This window comes from Anarhichas minor, unplaced genomic scaffold, assembly GCF_050575085.1.
Source record: "Anarhichas minor isolate MPS153535 unplaced genomic scaffold, ASM5057508v1 ptg000027l, whole genome shotgun sequence".
Lineage (NCBI taxonomy): Eukaryota > Metazoa > Chordata > Actinopteri > Perciformes > Anarhichadidae > Anarhichas > Anarhichas minor.
In genome coordinates, this window is record NW_027466473.1 from 6,383,635 (window position 1) to 6,402,072 (window position 18,438).

The 18,438-nt window shown below is 41.8% G+C and overlaps 2 protein-coding genes across 3 annotated transcripts; both read left to right on the forward strand.

Annotated features, from left to right (window-relative positions):
• Positions 1-1,323: 1,323 nt before the first annotated feature.
• Positions 1,324-5,353, forward strand: ftr83 (finTRIM family, member 83). 2 transcript variants are annotated; one of them, XM_076102371.1, is made up of 7 exons: positions 1,324-1,899; positions 2,308-2,403; positions 2,580-2,813; positions 2,994-3,153; positions 3,274-3,330; positions 3,834-3,902; positions 4,827-5,353. In XM_076102371.1, exons 1-7 carry the CDS (start codon positions 1,324-1,326, stop codon positions 5,351-5,353), a joined length of 1,719 nt encoding a protein of 572 aa, XP_075958486.1. The 2 variants fall into 2 exon arrangements, with proteins under 2 accessions (XP_075958486.1, XP_075958487.1); XM_076102372.1 differs by lacking the exon at positions 4,827-5,353 and adding an exon at positions 4,487-4,539.
• A 3,472-nt stretch (positions 5,354-8,825) lies between these two features.
• Positions 8,826-16,478, forward strand: ruvbl2 (RuvB-like AAA ATPase 2). Its single transcript, XM_076102400.1, has 14 exons — positions 8,826-8,892; positions 10,303-10,357; positions 10,531-10,586; positions 12,209-12,350; positions 12,541-12,670; positions 12,757-12,823; positions 12,955-13,061; positions 13,162-13,255; positions 13,358-13,576; positions 13,671-13,789; positions 13,995-14,114; positions 14,213-14,342; positions 14,559-14,673; positions 16,101-16,478. The coding sequence occupies exons 2-14, from the start codon at positions 10,303-10,305 to the stop codon at positions 16,124-16,126; spliced, it is 1,380 nt and encodes a 459-aa protein (XP_075958515.1). The 5' UTR covers positions 8,826-8,892; the 3' UTR covers positions 16,127-16,478.
• The last annotated feature ends 1,960 nt before the right edge of the window (positions 16,479-18,438 follow it).

Genomic DNA, 18,438 nt, shown 5'->3' on the forward strand with positions numbered 1-18,438 from the left:
ATGATTATTTGAAATAAAAATAAAAATGTCACAAGATACGCTAGAACAGAAAATGTAAATATCTGTTTCTGTGTGACAGCTTTCTCCTTATTGCCATCGATCTATATCAAGATAGTGATGTTTCGTGTGGAGCATGAGCCCTGCCACAGAATTCTTTTTTGGACAAATAAGATGCTACATTTAGTATTGCATATCAGCTGTAGCTACTGTTGTTGACGGACAACAGACCCTATAATGTCTGGCACTCTGCTCGAGCCCTGCTGGCTCTAGCACAATGGAGTCTTTGAAGCAGGCTCTCTCGGCCCTCCTGTTATCTGGGCTATCAAGTGTAGTTGCATTCCTATCGCCGTTTCTATTGCCCTGAAACTCCATCTTGGCTGGGAGGTGTGTTCACTGTAAGGTGAAATCTACAGAGGAAGGTATTTAGCTCAGAAGAGACAACATTCTGAGAGTTGGTTTCAAGGTGTACATTTTCTTACTCGAGATAGAATAACAGTTTGAAATGTAGTTTCAGTGTTGACTTACAGAAACTGCAGGCGTCCAGTCAAACCTCAGAGAGAATCAGTGGCAATGAAAAGCAAAGTAAAGAGTTGATAATTAACTGGTTACAGGTGAGGGGAAGGTCAGGAAAGTCTCAGTGGCTCAAAGCAACAAAGTGGTTCATTTAGCATCACCGCACTTCATCCGTTGACCATACATCACAATGATAGGAGACGCTGTCGATACTGACGGGACATTGCAGTTGTTCAGCAGGAAAGTAGTTGTATTATTACATGTCCAAAGGGAACAGTCTCCCTTGAGGCAATCTCTAACACTCAAGTGGAAAGTGTGACACACCTGAGGTTTCTTTTAATTTCTGCCTTCTTACTTTTGAATGTATACTTGCTTTCACTCATCTATTTATGGGATGCAAGTACTACTAACAGCATTCCAGTCAGCACTTGTCATGTTCTGTTTAAACCCCTTTAGTCAAAAATGTATAAAATCCTCAAGGTCTATATATATTTTTTCATTCAAATAAAATATTGATGAATAATTAAAATAAATAATACAAACATTTGGAACAACCTTGTGTGTCATGATCACACATTTCATTCATTGTCATTACATTCTGTTGTTACGTTCACTGTGTCCTTCTCTTGCCCCACCCTTGTTTGACTGGTTTCGGCTCAACCAGTTTAGCCGCCCTCTCTGTTTACTCTATATAACTCGCGCACGTAGTAGCTGTTGAATCACTTTGCCACTGTGCTGACACGAACCACTGACTGTTGTGCCTACACAGCATCTTCACTGCATTTGAGGGATCAGCACTGAATTGTCACCATGTCATCCGACCAGGACGGCTGCCACCTGTGTAAGGAATACCTCCGGGATGCCGTGTCCATCCCGTGTGGCCACATCTTCTGCGCCGTTTGCCTCAAGACATACTGGGACCATGCCGACCACACGGGCTCGTACATCTGCCCAGAGTGCAGGGTCACCTACAGCAAGAGGCCCACCCCGAGACGCATGGGAGGCTCCCGGACCTCCACCATCCAACGCAACTCAGAGTCATTTCCGCCTCCGCCTCCAGACCCCGACTACAACTATGCCGGGCCCCAGGACATAGGTTGTGACATCTGCATCGGAAAGAAGCATAAAGCCGTCAAGAGCTGCCTGATGTGTTTGGCCTCCTACTGCGACAAGCATCTCAAGCCCCACTATGAGTCAAACACTTTTAAAAGGCACAAGCTGGTGGATGAAATCGGCCACCTGGACAGACAGATCTGTCCCCAGCATCAGAAGGGTCTGGAGCTGTTCTGCCGCACCGACCAGATGTGCATCTGCGTGCTGTGCACGGTGAAAGAACACAAAGGTCACGACATGGTGTCTGCCGAGCAGGAGAGGGCAGAGGAGCAGGTACGTTTGACTTTGCTTGAAGCGACAACGCTGGTTTTCAGGCGGTCACCAGCTTAGGAACAGGTTTACTCAGAGCCATAATATGTGCTCTGCTCAGCATGACAAGCGTTGATCAATGTACGATTAACCTTTTGTTATTTGTGAATCAGTGATGACACATGTACCGATGACACAGTGGCAGGTAATTCCGGACAGAGCAGCTGACAATAGATTAAACAAACATTATGTGAGACACACCCCTATGATAATAAAGCTGCGTCCTGCAGTGTCAACTTTGAGCTGCACACTGTTAGCATTCATTCTAAATTCTAAAAATAAAAATACAGATTTGATGATTTTGTCAATTTGAGAAGTTGATTTGAGGGATTGTTGCCATCATTAACAACAAAGCCTGTTGTTTCCCCATAGCAACGGCTGGGCGCCACCCAGGCCGAGATCCAGGAGAAGATTCATGACCGACTCAAGCAGATGGAGGAACTGAAACAAGCAGTGGACTCACTCAAGGTTTGTGCCGCCACCACCGTCTATCACAGATAAAACCAGACAAACCACTAGTGGTTGAATGGAAAGTTGAATTAACTACCAGCACGGACTACATTCCTCCGTGTAGTAGTGACGACAGCCTCTCTCAGTGCGACACCCGCTTGATTTATAACGTGCATGCTTGCTTTCCCGTGCAGAACTCAGCCCACACGGCGCTGCAGGAATGCGAGAAGATGTTTGCCGACATGATGCGCACCATTGAGAGGATGCAGCAGGAGATGACCAAGCTCATCTCCGCCAACAAGAGAGCGGCGCTCAACAACGCGGAGGGCCACGTGGAGCGTCTGACCCATGAGATCGCAGATCTGAAGAGGAGGGACAGCGAGATCACCCAGCTGTCCCGCACTGAGGACCACATCCACTTCATCCAGGTAACCTTGGCACAACCACTCCACGGAGACATGAGTTAGACATAAATGTGTATCAGTCAATGTAAAAAAAAAAAAAAAAATGTCCACGTGTTGTTCTGCACGGTGCAACACGGGGGAAAAACAAACACATTTAAAGTACACCTTATCATGACTGCATGGCTGTTTTTCCTCCCTGGTTAGAGCTACCACATGCTGATAGCCCAGACGGAGGCGGAGGAGCTGCCAACGGTGACCGTCAACCCCTACTTCACCTTCGGCCCAGTCACTAAGGCCGTCTCTGAGATGAAACAGCACCTGAATGAGTTCAGCAATGACGAGCTGGTCAAGGTGGCCAAAGCAGGTGAGTTCAGAGGCACAGGATTTAGATACTGTTAATATTGTGTTAATGATCTGGTATCACTACGCACATGTGACCATTTTTTTTAAAATTAACAGTTATTTTTTCTTTTCTTTTTTGCAGTTAACAAAATGACCTTCTGCCAACTGGATGAATCCAAAAAGAGACGATCAGTAAAAAGTAAGTCAGCCGTTTAAGAAAACTAATTTTGCTATTGTTGTTTTAATGGGGGATAACATAGTAATATGGTTTTAATAATAGTACACATGACTTTTAAATCCATAAAGCCAGCAGAGCAATGGTATTTAGAAATGATATCGAGCCAAATACAAAGTTAAGCATCATTTGGCATGAGACAGTTAGTCAAAGTTACAATTTCCCTTGTCCTCAGTTGAGCTTTGTGCATTCCTGTTTGATGTTATAGATTAGCGGGTAGCCTGAGGTCACTCAGGTGCCACATGGTTAAATGTCTGAAATAGAATGTTGCAATTTGGATCAGATTCATTGTCGAGGACAGGATTTCTAGATTTCTTTCACGGCGATAACACATGTATTGTGCCGTTGTTGTTGATTGATATTCTGTGATTAACAGCATGATATAATAGAAGATCAGTAAAATAAACACACCCTTCATATTCCATTATGTCACTATTTTCCTAAATGATTCACATTTACTTTCCCAGGTGAAGAAGCCCCCGTGTACAAGTCTCTGCCGCCCCAGGACCTTCAGCACAGGGACGATTTCCTGAAATGTGAGTCTCAGTTCCTCCACTCCTGTTTTCTGCAGTGACGCAGATCCCTGCTCTCCCTGCTCATTTCAGCGCAGGAGGCAAATTAACTGCTGATGAGGTTCTCTGTCAGACCCTGTGGTTGACTTCAAAATCTGGTTTTAGTAACTATGCTGGATGTCCTACAGTGTTGACAGAGACTGGGGCTGACTCGTGACAAATTTATCAGCTGGCACGTTCACGGCTTTGTGATTTGAAGCTTGCAGTTTTAGCGCTCCGTCCTTGTTTAAACTGAGTGCATGAAACTCTGATGTTCACTAACCAGTCAGATTAGAACAAAACCCCCAAATCTCAGGAGATCCTTGAGAAAACAGATGTGTTTTCTGCTTTTATACGTATATTCTGTTTTAAGCGAAGTGCCAGTTGTTTCTGTTATTCAACTAAAACGAACTGCATAGTCTCTAAGGTCAAAGGAGAAGGGGTTCAAAGGTTTTGGGTCTCACCTGACGGTTACAGTTCAAGATGCACTTTGTTAGCCGGACTTCTGTTTGTGGTCAAACTCACAAGCGGTGTTGATACCTCTGGCATTCCAGATAATAGGTCGGGAGATAATAGGCCGAGCAGATCTAGGAGAGGCCACCGGGTGTCCCACCAACTGTGATCCGCAGAGGTGGAGATAAACAGCAGGCAGGTGACATCCAACCCCAGTTAATATTCTGATTTCTGTGTCCAGCCAGAGGGTCTCCCACTTCTCCTTAAAATCATGTTGTAGCAAAAGTTCAGAATCTAACAAAACTAGAAATCCCTAACTACTTGCCACTGGTGGTGCAATGGTGAGGGGGTGCTTTGTCCAGAGGTTTTGTCCCTCTTGGGTTTCCTCATTCACACTTAACCCGAGCAGTTAAAACGCTTCCTCTTGTGAAATAAATGATCTATTTGTCTCCTTAGTTGCTTGCGAGCTCACTCTGGACTCAAACACCGCCTACAGACAGCTCTACTTGTCTCGGGGGAACAGGAAAGCTGTCCTCAAGAAAGACCCCCAGTCTTACAGTGACCACCCTGCCAGGTTCGACTCCCTGCCCCAGATCCTGTGTAAGGAGTCTCTCTCTGGAGGAGCTTACTACTGGGAGGTTGACTGGAGCGGGGAGGGGGCTGCCATCGGAGTCACCTACAAAGGCATCAAGAGGACGGGTTACGGAGACAGCTGCCGCATCGGCTACAACCGAAAGTCTTGGAGCCTCTTCTGCTCCGATTCCAGCTACTCAGCCCGCCACAACAAGGACCAGATCGAGATCAACGCGCCCTACTCGTCACGTATCGGGGTGTTCCTAGACCACGCCGGGGGTACCCTGTCTTTCTACGCCGCAGGGGAAACCATGTCCCTCATCCACCGCTTCAAGGGCTCCTTTACCGAGGCCGTCTATCCAGGCTTCTGGGTTTGGTATGACTCAGGCGTCACCCTCATCAATAAGTGATTAAATAACACACTTGCTATGATCAATGTACAAATGGGATTCAGAGTGGGATGTATTTACAGAACAAAACCATGACTATTATCTGATGATACTTTATAATTCTTTTACAAGATATTTTTTATTGACTACGTGTCGTGTTGTGATTCAGGGGAACTGTTTTTGATGACTGTGAATATTTTTGCAAATCAATGTAAAATGTGTGAAATGTAAGATCAGGTGTATGAAGTGAATACATTTCAATTATCATTTGAAAACAATGAAGGCTGTACTTGATTGAAAAATGTCACGTGATCATGTATACAGGTTATGATACACTTATATTGATCAATAAACTTTTTTTAACAAGGATGAACTGTGATATTGTCGTTGCATTTTTTTACCTGATACTTCTATTATCACAAGCTTTCACTCTGCTGGCTAATTACCTCTCTGCCTGAATGCCGAGGAAAAATAAAAGAACTCAAGCTTGATCTGATCGGATTCAATGTTATCCTCTAGTGTTCACATCCACTTGTTTGCATTACCGACATCACCGGCATTCAAAATAAAAGGCATCTGTTGTGAGACAAAGGGAGAGAACGTGTTTGTGTGTGGTGATCCGTAGCATTTTGTCTGAGCAGTGTGGGCTTTGAGGAGGTCTGAGAGGCTCCAGAGGAATCGTAGAGGAGCAGGTGAGGTGTGACTGAGAGGCGCCAGAGGATTCGTAGAGGAGCAGGTGATGTGTGACTGAGAGGCTCCAGAGGAATCGTAGAGGAGCAGGTGAGGTGTGACTGAGAGGCTCCAGAGGATTCGTAGAGGAGCAGGTGATGTGTGACTGAGAGGCTCCAGAGGAATCGTAGAGGAGCAGGTGAGGTGTGACTGAGAGGCTCCAGAGCTCACAGAGGGTTGAGCCTCATCTAGCAGCAGTTTTAAAATGTATGTGGTATGCTGAACTAGGGTTTGGTCCAGTCTGACTCTAAATACCTTTATCATTGAGTTACTCATTGAAAGTCTGGATTCAGGCAGTTACCGTATTATGTGATGCAACACATGAACACATGAACATGAAAGCAGTTCCACTTGATTATTGTAGGGGATAATATTACATGCAATTCAAGCCAGTGGCTTTTTAAAAAATCTTTACTAAATCATAAACTTGTTATGTCAAAGTATTCTGATAATAGCACTGTATGGTCATTTTGGTTTCACTGGCAGCATTTTAGAGAAACTAAAACTGGGAACTAGAAAGATGATAAAACATGTTTTTCATTTGGACTATGGACTTTTCATTGGTTACATATTCCCATATCCGATTCTCTTAATCATACTTTAGTTGCCAGTTAGGATCAATGAAACATCCCAGCTGATGACATTGACAAACAAAAAGTTTTATTTTACATTTTTTATTTTTTTTATTTTGCACAATTCAAAAAAATAAAATAAAAAATAAACAAACATAACAGAGATAAATGAATATCACAGTGCAGGAAGAGGCAGAAAGCCAACTGGGCTTATTTGAAGCCTCCACCTATATAATATTAAAACTTTACAAAATTACAATCATTAAATGAAATATGCATAATACATTACATTACAACAAAACAAACAACGAAAGAAAGAAAGAAAGAAAAGAAGAAAACAATTATGTAATTGTGTCGAGTGTGTGGGAGCATGTGTGTGCATGTGAGAGTAAGCATGGGCTTGTGTTTGTTCAGGGATGTTGGTTTATACACCTGCAGTAACTCATAAGCAATAGTAATGCTACAAGTCCCTATGAGTGAAACAACTATAAATGTAATATAACAGCTAAAACAAGAAAGACATGAACACTAATGCATAAAAAAACTGTTACAAAACAGCAATTAGATTTTCTTTTAGGCATCTTTTGAAACATTTTATAGAGGGACATTTTTTGTTAGGTGGGAAAAGTCATTCCATAATTTGGTTCCCCTAAATCTTATTGAAAATTGACCTCTGCTAGTCAGTAATTTAGGAGGATGAAGATGTGAAGATTGACGAGTTGAGTAAGAGTGAACCTGTGAATTGAATTTGTAGTAGGTCTTGAAATGATCAGGAATATTCCCATCACCTGAAAGTATCTTAAAAATGAAAACACACGTTTGAGAAATATTGATGTCATAAATAGTAAGAATCTGCAATTTCTGAAATAGAGGAGCAGAAGAGAAGTGTGACTCTGATCGGGTTGCGATCCTAACAAAACGTTTCTGGAGGACCAGCATTTTTTGCAGAGTAGTAGGAAAAGTACTCACCCAAACTATATTACAATATGAAAGATAGGGATAAATTATACTATAATAAAGAATAAGGAGAGAGTTTGCAGAGACAAGATGTCTAACCCTCCTTATTATTCCAATAGATTTGTTTATTTTTCTACTAACACAGTCAATATGTTTACTCCGACTTAAACTCTCATCAATAATAATTCCTAGGAATTTTGGAGATGACACTTGAGGCATTCAGTCATAATTGTCTGTAACCTTCAGTGTCCTTCTCCTGTGATGGTGGAGTGAAGTGAGTTTAGACTGTGGAATCCTAACACTGCAGCCTTGAGGGAAAACATTGAAGCTACACCAGAGAGGATATGAAAAACTCCCCCAGAAGTCTTGAGGTTATGGTCAGCGGGTGAGTTTTGCCATTGTTCAGTGATATTGTATCCTTGTTTTCTGAAAAAACATTTCCCTACAATTTTCTCTGAACTCCAGGCTCCAGACTTGCACTGCAAAGATGAGGGATTGTACAATTTTTGTAAATAGCTGTAAAATCCCTTGTGAGCTTGCTACCTCTAGTGGAGAAATGTACACAATGCTCACCAAGGATGTCATCGGCCACTTTTCACCCCACTCTGGGAAAGCATCTGTGTGGGGAGATGATTCACTGTTGGAGATAAGAAACATTCTGAACCAGTGCAAGTATTGTATAATAAACACGTTTCGGTTGGCTAGACTGTAGTAGTCCAGCTAAATTCTGGCAAAGAGCTTGTAAAAACAGACTAATTGTGACACACCTCCCTGAACAATATCATCCTACCTTGACTTCTTTGTACACGTTTGTTTTGTAAATACTACATTGTGTAAAGTGATACAGCCTATCTGTCATTTTGCACCACATGGAGTTAAAGGAAACGTCGTCAGCGACAAGTTTTAATTAGTTTCTAGATCCAAGTATTTGTGAATTAGCGAGCAGGAGACAGGGCAGCACGCAAAATCTTCGAATGAATAATTTAAACAGCGTAACGTTACCTTTCTTTGATACACCAAATGGGGACAAGCGGTGGAATCGCTTAACTAAGATGAAATACACAGTCTCTAATCCAAACCTACACAAACGGGTGGCCCTTTCACTGCCAACTTACTTGACGTGTAACTTAATAAACATATTCATGTTTTTATCCCATCATTAGGCCACCCTGTCTGTAGAGGGCAGTCAACCTCAAATCACACACGAACAAGAAGGACTTGTTTCTTGTCGGACACAATTACCCTGCGTACCACTAGAAAGAAGCGCCGCATTCTCACATTTTCTCAAGTGTGGCTGCACAGGTGAGTTTAAATCTGATAACTGTAATACATACTTAAGCCCTGATACCGTAACATGTATTTTATAATGTCATGTTATTCGCTCTAGCATAAAAACTCTCGCGGTGTGTAACAGCAACGTTAGTTACAGAAGACAGAAACCCGATGAATGGAGCTAGCTCGTTTGCTAACATAACATTAGCTAGCGTTAGCTTTAGCGTTATGTTTTGCTGTACTGGCGCTGTCTAGAAGATAGCAGTTAAGATGTATGGCTTCTGCATGTCATTTGATTCGAATTCATCGCCGACTACTGACATGGGTTTTTTATATAAACGACACATATGTTAAATTAAAGCCACAGCAATGTGACAAACGCTCTTGGACTCTTGTGTTGTGGCATGCGTTACAGCGGTCACTATGACAACCTACTGGACATTATGGAATTAATGTTCTCCAGCTTTGTTAATTCTTTATATCTCACCTCCGTGTGCAACCTGATGTTTTCCCTATTTAATTGGAAAATAACTTGGGCAGCATTACTGGAGGTGCAAAATACGCGAGGAGAAAGCCCTGATTCAGGAGTACGCCACACTGAAACACTCGGGCACTGGGCTGATTGTTAAAAAGTTGGAAAATTTAAATTCTGAGATTCGTGAACTTAAAATGTTTTTGGGAATTGATCAACCAAAAATCAAACTTGTATTCAACAGTGCACACGACATTATAAACCTGTATTGTTGACATATTTCAGCCATCACACTTTTTTAGATGGTGTAAGCTACTGTTCTAATTTTATGGCAGTATTTCTGTAAGATGATGTTTTGTTCTTTAGTCTAATAATAGTCAACATGTTGCCACTTCTGCCCTATTCCGTCGTCACAGTGTTATTACAGTGTCCACTAGCTCCTCCTTAACTTCAGATTATGGTCTTTTTCCAACAAAAAGGGAAAAGATGGGAGGAGGAGAAAGCCCTGATTCAGGAGTACGCCACACTGAAACACTCGGGCACTGGGCTGATTGTTAAAAAGTTGGAAAATTTAAATTCTGAGATTCGTGAACTTAAAATGTTTTTGGGAATTGATCAACCAAAAATCAAACTTGTATTCAACAGTGCACACGACATTATAAACCTGTATTGTTGACATATTTCAGCCATCACACTTTTTTAGATGGTGTAAGCTACTGTTCTAATTTTATGGCAGTATTTCTGTAAGATGATGTTTTGTTCTTTAGTCTAATAATAGTCAACATGTTGCCACTTCTGCCCTATTCCGTCGTCACAGTGTTATTACAGTGTCCACTAGCTCCTCCTTAACTTCAGATTATGGTCTTTTTCCAACAAAAAGGGAAAAGATGGGAGAAGTATTTATTCTTTGAAACTAATTACTGTTTATGTGTGTTGAACATATGTCTGCTGTCTGCTTATAAATACAGATGGCGAGTACAAAGGTTCCAGAGGTTCGTGACATCACACGGATTGAAAGAATCGGTAAGCATCCACATTACACCGAGCTGCTGTTTAGGGACACAAATGAATGATTGCGAGCTACATGTGTGCTGTCACATGTCAGCCCTAATATGTTTATGCAAGTTATACATGGTATGCACTTCCTCTTCCAAATGTGGTCAATATTAATGTTTTCATGTCTGTCTTGTGTTTAGGAGCACACTCTCATATTCGTGGCCTTGGTTTGGACGATGCTTTGGAGCCAAGACAGGTAATGTTGAGTCTTAAGTTCGTGGTCTGTAGCTGTGGGATTTGTTCCCTCTTTAGTTGACATTTAGCACTTAAAGAGATGATATATAGATGTATTTAGAGTGAAACCCTCTAAGGCTCTGTACTGCGGATTCCAGTGTATGTCAACTAATAGCCCAGTATGGGATATGAAGCAGAAATGTTAATAATGTAAATTGAACAGATACTAGTGCGGTGTTCGTTCAATATATGCCTGTTCAGAATGGGCCGCATGCGTGCCCTGTAGTGTTGCTGCTAGCAGCTTTCTCGAGAACCGCTCATACAAACAGCTTCACACTCAACACTGCGCTTCGTTGGGTCTTCAGCAAAATACCTGCAATGACATAATTGCATCACACCTAAGTCGCGACTACTACGGTCAGAAACACCAGTGAAATACATTCTGATAGACTTTACTGTTAGACAAGGCAGGCGACCTGGGCCCCTCTACTAAAAAGGCTCCTCAACTGTTTATTATGATTTTGAGATATGAAAAATATTGAGCTATGTTAAATTCCAAAAGGCCCCCAAAGCACTTAAAAAATATGCATCTTAACTGTATATTACTTAATGTGTAATTCTACTTCAGAGGAAAACATTTTAGTACTACAATTACTTGATAGAACTCTTACTGGCTACATTGCAGATTCAGATTAAACTAACAAAATATATCAGATTATATATAATGCATTATTATTCATGAAACCATCCAACGTCATATTAGAATTTAAAGTTCTACCTTGAACACAGACGTTGAGTAAATGATAAGGCATTTCTTTGACTCTGCACTTAAAGTAAAAATTTGAATGCAGAACTTTTACCATGCAATACAATTTAATTATTAATAGTTTTACTTCAGACGGCCTACTTCTGCAACCACTGTCAATACCAACAGTCCCTGTTAGAGAAAGGATGAAGAGTAAAGCAAGACGGCGTTTGCCGTTAGGCCCTTAAATCAGAAATCTGCCCTGAAAAACACTCCTAAGTCGCTGTTACTCGCAGTCGGAAACATCTGTGAAATACACTTAGCGGAGATAATATCCAAATAGGCTTAGTAGTCTATTAGTCCATTCGTAGGTTTGCTTTGACATAACCACCAGGGTTATGAAGTAGGATATAGATGTGATTAGAGGAGGTACTTTTACTGGCGGTACCGTTGGTGTTCTTGGTTAGCAGCAAGTCTTACAACGAGGAAATACACCAAAGTAGTGGCTTACTCACCCGCAGAAACACCGGTGAAATACACTCTGGTTCGATTCTGCTGTCCTCTTGTGTTGAGTTAATGAGCCACTGCAGAAGATGTGAACCCGGAGAGCTCCGCCCCCGCTGCTGCACACAGCGCCGTTTGCTTGTTCATTCAAAGTTCAGTAACATTGAACATGTCACGTGTCTAAATTGCAATAAATTTGACGAAGGCTTTCTTGTGAGTCCCCAGCAATACACCCACAAAGTGTGAATTAGATCGAATGAGCGGTTATGCAAAGGACGGGCAGACAGAGATCCCTTGCTTAATAGTTAGATATTGGATTACAGCACATGAATGATGCGCTGATGTGCATTAATGTGCGTTTGGCTTCAAGGATACGTGTTCCCATTCACCTGCAGGTATCTCAGGGGATGGTCGGCCAGCTGGCCTCCCGTCGGGCAGCAGGGGTCATCCTGGAGATGATCAAAGATGGCCACATAGCTGGCAGAGCAGTACTGATCGCTGGCCAACCTGGCACAGGAAAGACTGCCATCGCTATGGGTAAGGGCCACATTGGAGGCTTTCCAGAACACAATATCATTTCACCCTCCTCCTCTGGAAGTCATACCGTTGTTGTAATTGGCTTCAGTTATAGTTTCGTTAAAGCAAGTGTTCCTTTTTTTCCACCCCAGATTCACGAGCTGAGTATAGTTTAGCTGAGATGTTTTTTTTTTTGTTTTTTTTAATGCAGGCATCGCCCAGTCGCTTGGCCCCGATACACCCTTCACAGCGCTGGCCGGTAGTGAGATCTTCTCCCTGGAGATGAGCAAGACGGAGGCACTCAGCCAAGCTTTTAGGAAAGCCATCGGTGTGAGGATCAAGTGAGTGAGCACACACAAAATATTGTTGTTTTTGTATTTCCTATTGTTTGAAATGAATCTGTATTCATCGTGGGCTTCTTTTACAGAGAAGAGACGGAGATTATTGAAGGAGAGGTGGTGGAGATCCAGATTGATAGACCAGCCACTGGAACGGTAGGCTGCCTCGTGGCACTTCCAAGTGCACTCAGAACCTGCTGTCGTACATTCTTTACTCCAGAACACACTATCTGAGTTGCTAGAAGACTCATTAAAGACAAACTTATAGATATTTGATTTTGTCTCAGGGTGCCAAAGTGGGAAAGCTGACTCTCAAGACTACTGAGATGGAGACAATATATGACTTGGGCAACAAGATGATCGACAGTCTCAGTAAAGATAAGGTTCAAGCAGGGTGAGTTAATCTCTTCATAGAGCTTTACACATCAGGATCACTCAGGCCTGTCGGATAGCCGTATAAGATCTAACCCGTCTTTCTCTATGTTTCCTCTCAGAGATGTTATTACCATTGACAAAGCCACCGGAAAGATCAGCAAGTTGGGCCGCTCCTTCACCAGAGCCAGAGACTACGATGCCATGGGAGCGCAGGTATAGTGCAACTGTCAAGTCGAAAACAATTTCTGCCTGTGGTCCCGTGTGTATTCATTTTTCTAAAATACATTTTATTGTGATTTTTGTTGTTCCTTGTAGACACAGTTCGTACAGTGTCCAGAGGGAGAGCTGCAGAAGAGGAAAGAGGTGGTCCACACGGTGTCGCTCCACGAGATCGACGTCATCAACAGCCGCACGCAAGGCTTCCTGGCTCTCTTCTCCGGAGACACCGGAGAGATCAAGTCTGAAGTCCGCGAGCAGATTAATGCCAAAGTGTGTGAGTGGAGGGAAGAGGGCAAGGCCGAGATCATTCCTGGGGTAGGTGCAACTGTGTGTTTGTATATATTTATATGTATATTTGATTCGTCTGTCTTTTTATGACTTGACTGATTTTCTATGTTTGTGGTTCCAGGTGTTATTTATTGACGAGGTCCATATGCTGGACATGGAGTGCTTTTCCTTCCTGAACCGAGCCCTGGAGAGTGACTTGTCCCCAGTTCTCATCATGGCCACCAACAGAGGCATCACTCGGTACTATTTATTTTCTGAGTTGTCTCATTTAGGAATACACCAATATGGAATTTATATGTCCCATACCATTTTTGGGGGGAATTTTAATGACTTAGTTATAACCTGTACGTCGGGCTATTTGACAGACTAAAATATTGACTTATAGTTTTTAAAATTTGGTAGATAAAATATTTATTTTTAAATATTCCTCTCTTTTATCACTTAGTATCCGAGGCACAAACTACCAGAGCCCTCACGGCATCCCCATCGACCTGCTGGATCGCCTGCTCATCATCGCCACCTCCCCTTACACGGAGAAAGAGACGAGGCAGATCCTCAAGATCCGGTGAGAATCTGCCTCCATCGTCTGTGAGGCCCAACTAGGTTTTGGCCTCTTCCCAGCTTTATAGAAGGGAAAATAAACCTGCATGGTTTTCATTTCAGGTGTGAGGAGGAGGATGTGGAGCTGAGCGAGGAGGCTCACACCGTCCTGACTCGCATCGGCATGGAGACGTCTCTGCGCTACGCCATCCAGCTGATCAGCACCGCTGGACTGGTGTGTCGCAAGCGCAAGGTAAACTTAGTCTGAACACGCTGGTTGTATTGTTGCAGCTGTAACATGTGTGTGGTGGGGGGGGGGGGGGGGGGGGGGGGGGGGGGGGCAGTTATCAACATCTAGAAAGAACTTTTTTTCAGTCTCTGGTCAGATTGTATTTCAGTAGTTTAGTCATGAATTCCTGTGGTCCCAGTGTTGATGTCATCACTGTTTTGTTCTTTTTGGCGTCTTCAGGGAACAGAAGTTCAGGTGGAGGACATCAAAAGGGTTTACTCGCTGTTCCTGGATGAGGCCAGATCCTCTCAGTACATGAAGGAGTATCAGGATTCCTTCCTCTTCAATGAAACACGTGAGTCCGCTGCAGCGTCGGAAATACACGAGGGCAAAGGGCAAAACTGCCCCTAAGAAATATAATATTGCCCCTGATATCACTAGGAGAGGGGCAAAAAATGCCCCCGAACTTTCTAAACGAATAAATAAATGGAGCGCTTCTTAATCAGACCTGTGACTGCGAGACTGCGGTCAACTCAGCAGACACTTAAATTTTAGTGCACCTATATGCTGAAATTCACGGTAAACGGCACAGATCGGGAGCGAGCGAAGGACTTTGAAAGTTAACGGAAAGATTAACGTGAGACAACATCCGGTTTCTTCAGACGAACATCCGGTTTTCAGAATAAGATGCCAACAAAGTATGCATATTGCATAATGGAAATTAGATTAAATGAATTATATTCACATTAAGTATAAAACATGCTACCTGCACCTCGTGAGGTGCAGGTAGCATGTTAGGGAAATACACCTAAATTGTGCGTAAAGTGTCTTTATTCTTTGATTTGAGGGTTGCTGGAAATGAATGATACCTGACTCTGAACTGAATTTGTACCTTCAAATGGCACATTTTTTTTAAATTTTAAGGTGCTATAAAAATGTTTTTCTCAAAAATTCCACACAATGACTGATGTATATGTAATCAAGGCATCGTTGACTTAATAATTGTTAATAGTTGTTTAAAACATTTTATAATAACAATAAATAACCACAAAGAAATAAGAATAAAATTGAATGATTGTCTGATTTATGTTTGTTTTTTGTTCAAAAAATCTAAGAAAACACTTTGAATCTGTAGACTACTGCCTAATGGTCTTATTATTGCCATTTGATGACAATTGCTCATATACTGTAAGCCTAAATAAAGTATATTTATTATTTTGAACAAAGGTTAAATGTTATTTCACAAGTTTCAAAAAATGCCCCCAATTTTTTGAAAATGCCCCTGGATTTCAGTCAGTGGGGGCAAAAATTGCCCCCCCAAAAAATATGTAAATTTCCTACCCTGGTCCCGTGTTCATCCTCTCTGTCTCTGGTAGTTTCCAAAGCCGAATTCTTTGGCAGCACACAGCAACACTGCACATTGATGCTGCATTCACACAAGTTGAATAAAGGTCCCAACAATCCATCAAAATGCTGAAAGAGACTCTAATCCAGGGTCAGTCATTAGGGAAGATGTCAGTTTTTTCATGCTTACTAAGACTCCATAGTGCTGATTGGGCAAAGCAGAGAAGAGAAGAGTACAAATTCAAACTCGGCTCAGCTTTGGTCTAGTAGGCTCAGCTGTCCCATCACGTCCTTTATGATGATAATGATAATGAAAGGCCTTCTCGCAAATGCAAAACAGAATGTGATATAGATTTTAAAAGGTGAGACATTTTTCTACTCAATATATTGTAATTCTTCACAGTGAATAAGCAGCGTGTATCTGTTCTTACATTTCAGAAACGCCTTCAATGGACACCTCATAATGAAGATGACTTGGTTTTCTTACTCCCTGAAGTTTTTATGTTCTCGGTCGTCTCTCTGGTCGGAGGCAGTTCAGATCTGGATTTTACTTTTATTTGAATTCAGCATTGAATTACATTGAAGATGGAACTCAAATGTATTAAATAGACTGAAAGCCCCGACATGGTAAATCACCTTGAATTCTACATTGTTCAAATGTATTCACTGAAATTTGACTTAATTCTGAATTTACCACATTTCTGTTCATCTTTGAGGCCTTAAGGCAGGAATATCCGTTCCTTCTGTTTCCTTTCCTTTGTTGACTTGTTTATTTTTATGAAAATTATTAAACAGGCTTTTCTAAGCACACTGTGACCATTTGTTTTTATATTTGTCACTTAGTCTTGAACGCTCATTCAACGTTTAATTCGGAACATCAAACTACACATTTTATTATTATTTTATATTTCATTTGATGTGACCAGTCCCAACTACCTCGGTTGAGGTTCTTTTGGGGGGGATAAAAGGATCACACAAAATAGTCAATCAGTGAAGTAAAATGGAAAAATTAATTAACTAAATTAAATAACTGTAAAGTGGCGCATGCATAACCTATTCACCCCTTTTGCTATGAAGCCCCTAAATAAGATCTGGTGCTACCAATTACCTTCACAAGACAATTAGTTAAATAAAGTTCACCTGTGTGCAATCTACGGGTCACGTGATCTCAGTATATAGGCCAAATCCCAATGTCCCCTTACGGACTCACGGACTTTGAGGCGCGCTCCCGCGAAGTCCGTGAGGGTTTAGGGATGTCCCACTGTCAAATCATCGAGCGTTTGAGGGCTCTCTCGCAGACATTCTGAGCCCTTTATGAACCCTTTCCGTAAGTCAGCATGGTATGCTGACTTAGCCTAAGGGAATTACCCACAAATCATTGCAATGTGCCGTTAAACACGTAACCAGTGGACGCATGGAGACGTAAACAAAGAGGACGGCTCACGTGTGTTAAGCCTGTCATAATAAATGTACTCAGAAACATTAAGGATTAAAGATGGAACAAAAAATAAACATGAAATCAGAAGATATTTATTTATTTATTCATCAAATATTTGATTTTGTCATTGAAGCTGTTTTGACAAAAACGAGTAAATAGATGATATGAAGTCACCTCATCTTGTGAGAAAAGAGCCTGAAGACGTTCAAATCAAGGAGTACAAAGTATAAAATAAATACACACAATTATACATCATATTTATTGTTTTCATGGTAACGTGATATGTTGCAGCAAAGTGCTGTCCCATTCATATTTACACCATTTCAAGCCCTCAGTCTCTCACACTCAACCACTCACCAGGTGATGTCAGTAAGTCCTTCAGGGGGGACATTAGGATTTGGCCATAGACTCACCTGTTCTGAAAGGTCACCGAGTCTGAGACACCTCCACCGATGCAAGGGGCACCATGAAGACCAAAGAGCTCTACAAACAGGTCCAGGGCAGGGATCTGGAGAGGTACAGATCAGGGCTGAGTTATAGAAAAAACTTTGAACATACCACAGAGCACCACTAAATCAATTATTAAAATATGCAAAGAATATGGCACCCCAATAACCCTACTAAGAGAGCCACCCACTAAAACTCACATACAGACAAGAGGACATTAATCAGAGAGACAATAAAGAGACCAAATATGACCCTGGAGGGGTTTTAAAGCTCCATGGCAGAAATTTGAGTATCCTTCCATTGACTATATATAAGCTGAACACTCCACAGGGCTGGGCTTTATGAAAGTCTCCACTCCAAATGTGTTTTCTTATTTCTATTTCTTTGTCTTTTGTGGTGCCATACTCTTTACATTTTGTAATGATGGATTTAGTGCTGCTCCATGTGATGTTCAAGGTTTCAGATTTAAAATAAATAAATAATCCACTCCCAATCTCTACTTCTCCAGAACTTCAGCACTGATTGTTTGGAGAGCTCCTTGGTCTTCATGGTGCCACTTTCGGAGAGGCGGTTCAGAGATTTCACACAGGTGGACTTTATTTAACTAATTAAGTGACTTCTGAAGGTAATTGGTAGCACCAGACCTTATTTCGGGGCTAAATACATATGCATGAGCCAGTTTTCAATTTTATCCACACTTCACTAATTAGGACTCATTTTTTTCTTTTATTTTTACTGTTCGGTCCATTACAATTAAAATCCCTTTCAATTCCAGGTTATAATGCAGCAAAATAGGAAAATCACTTACGGTGTTGGACACTTAAGACATAAGGAAATGAGCTAAATATAGAAGTTTGTAGCAGTTTGAAATAGTTTCCACCAGGTGGAGCC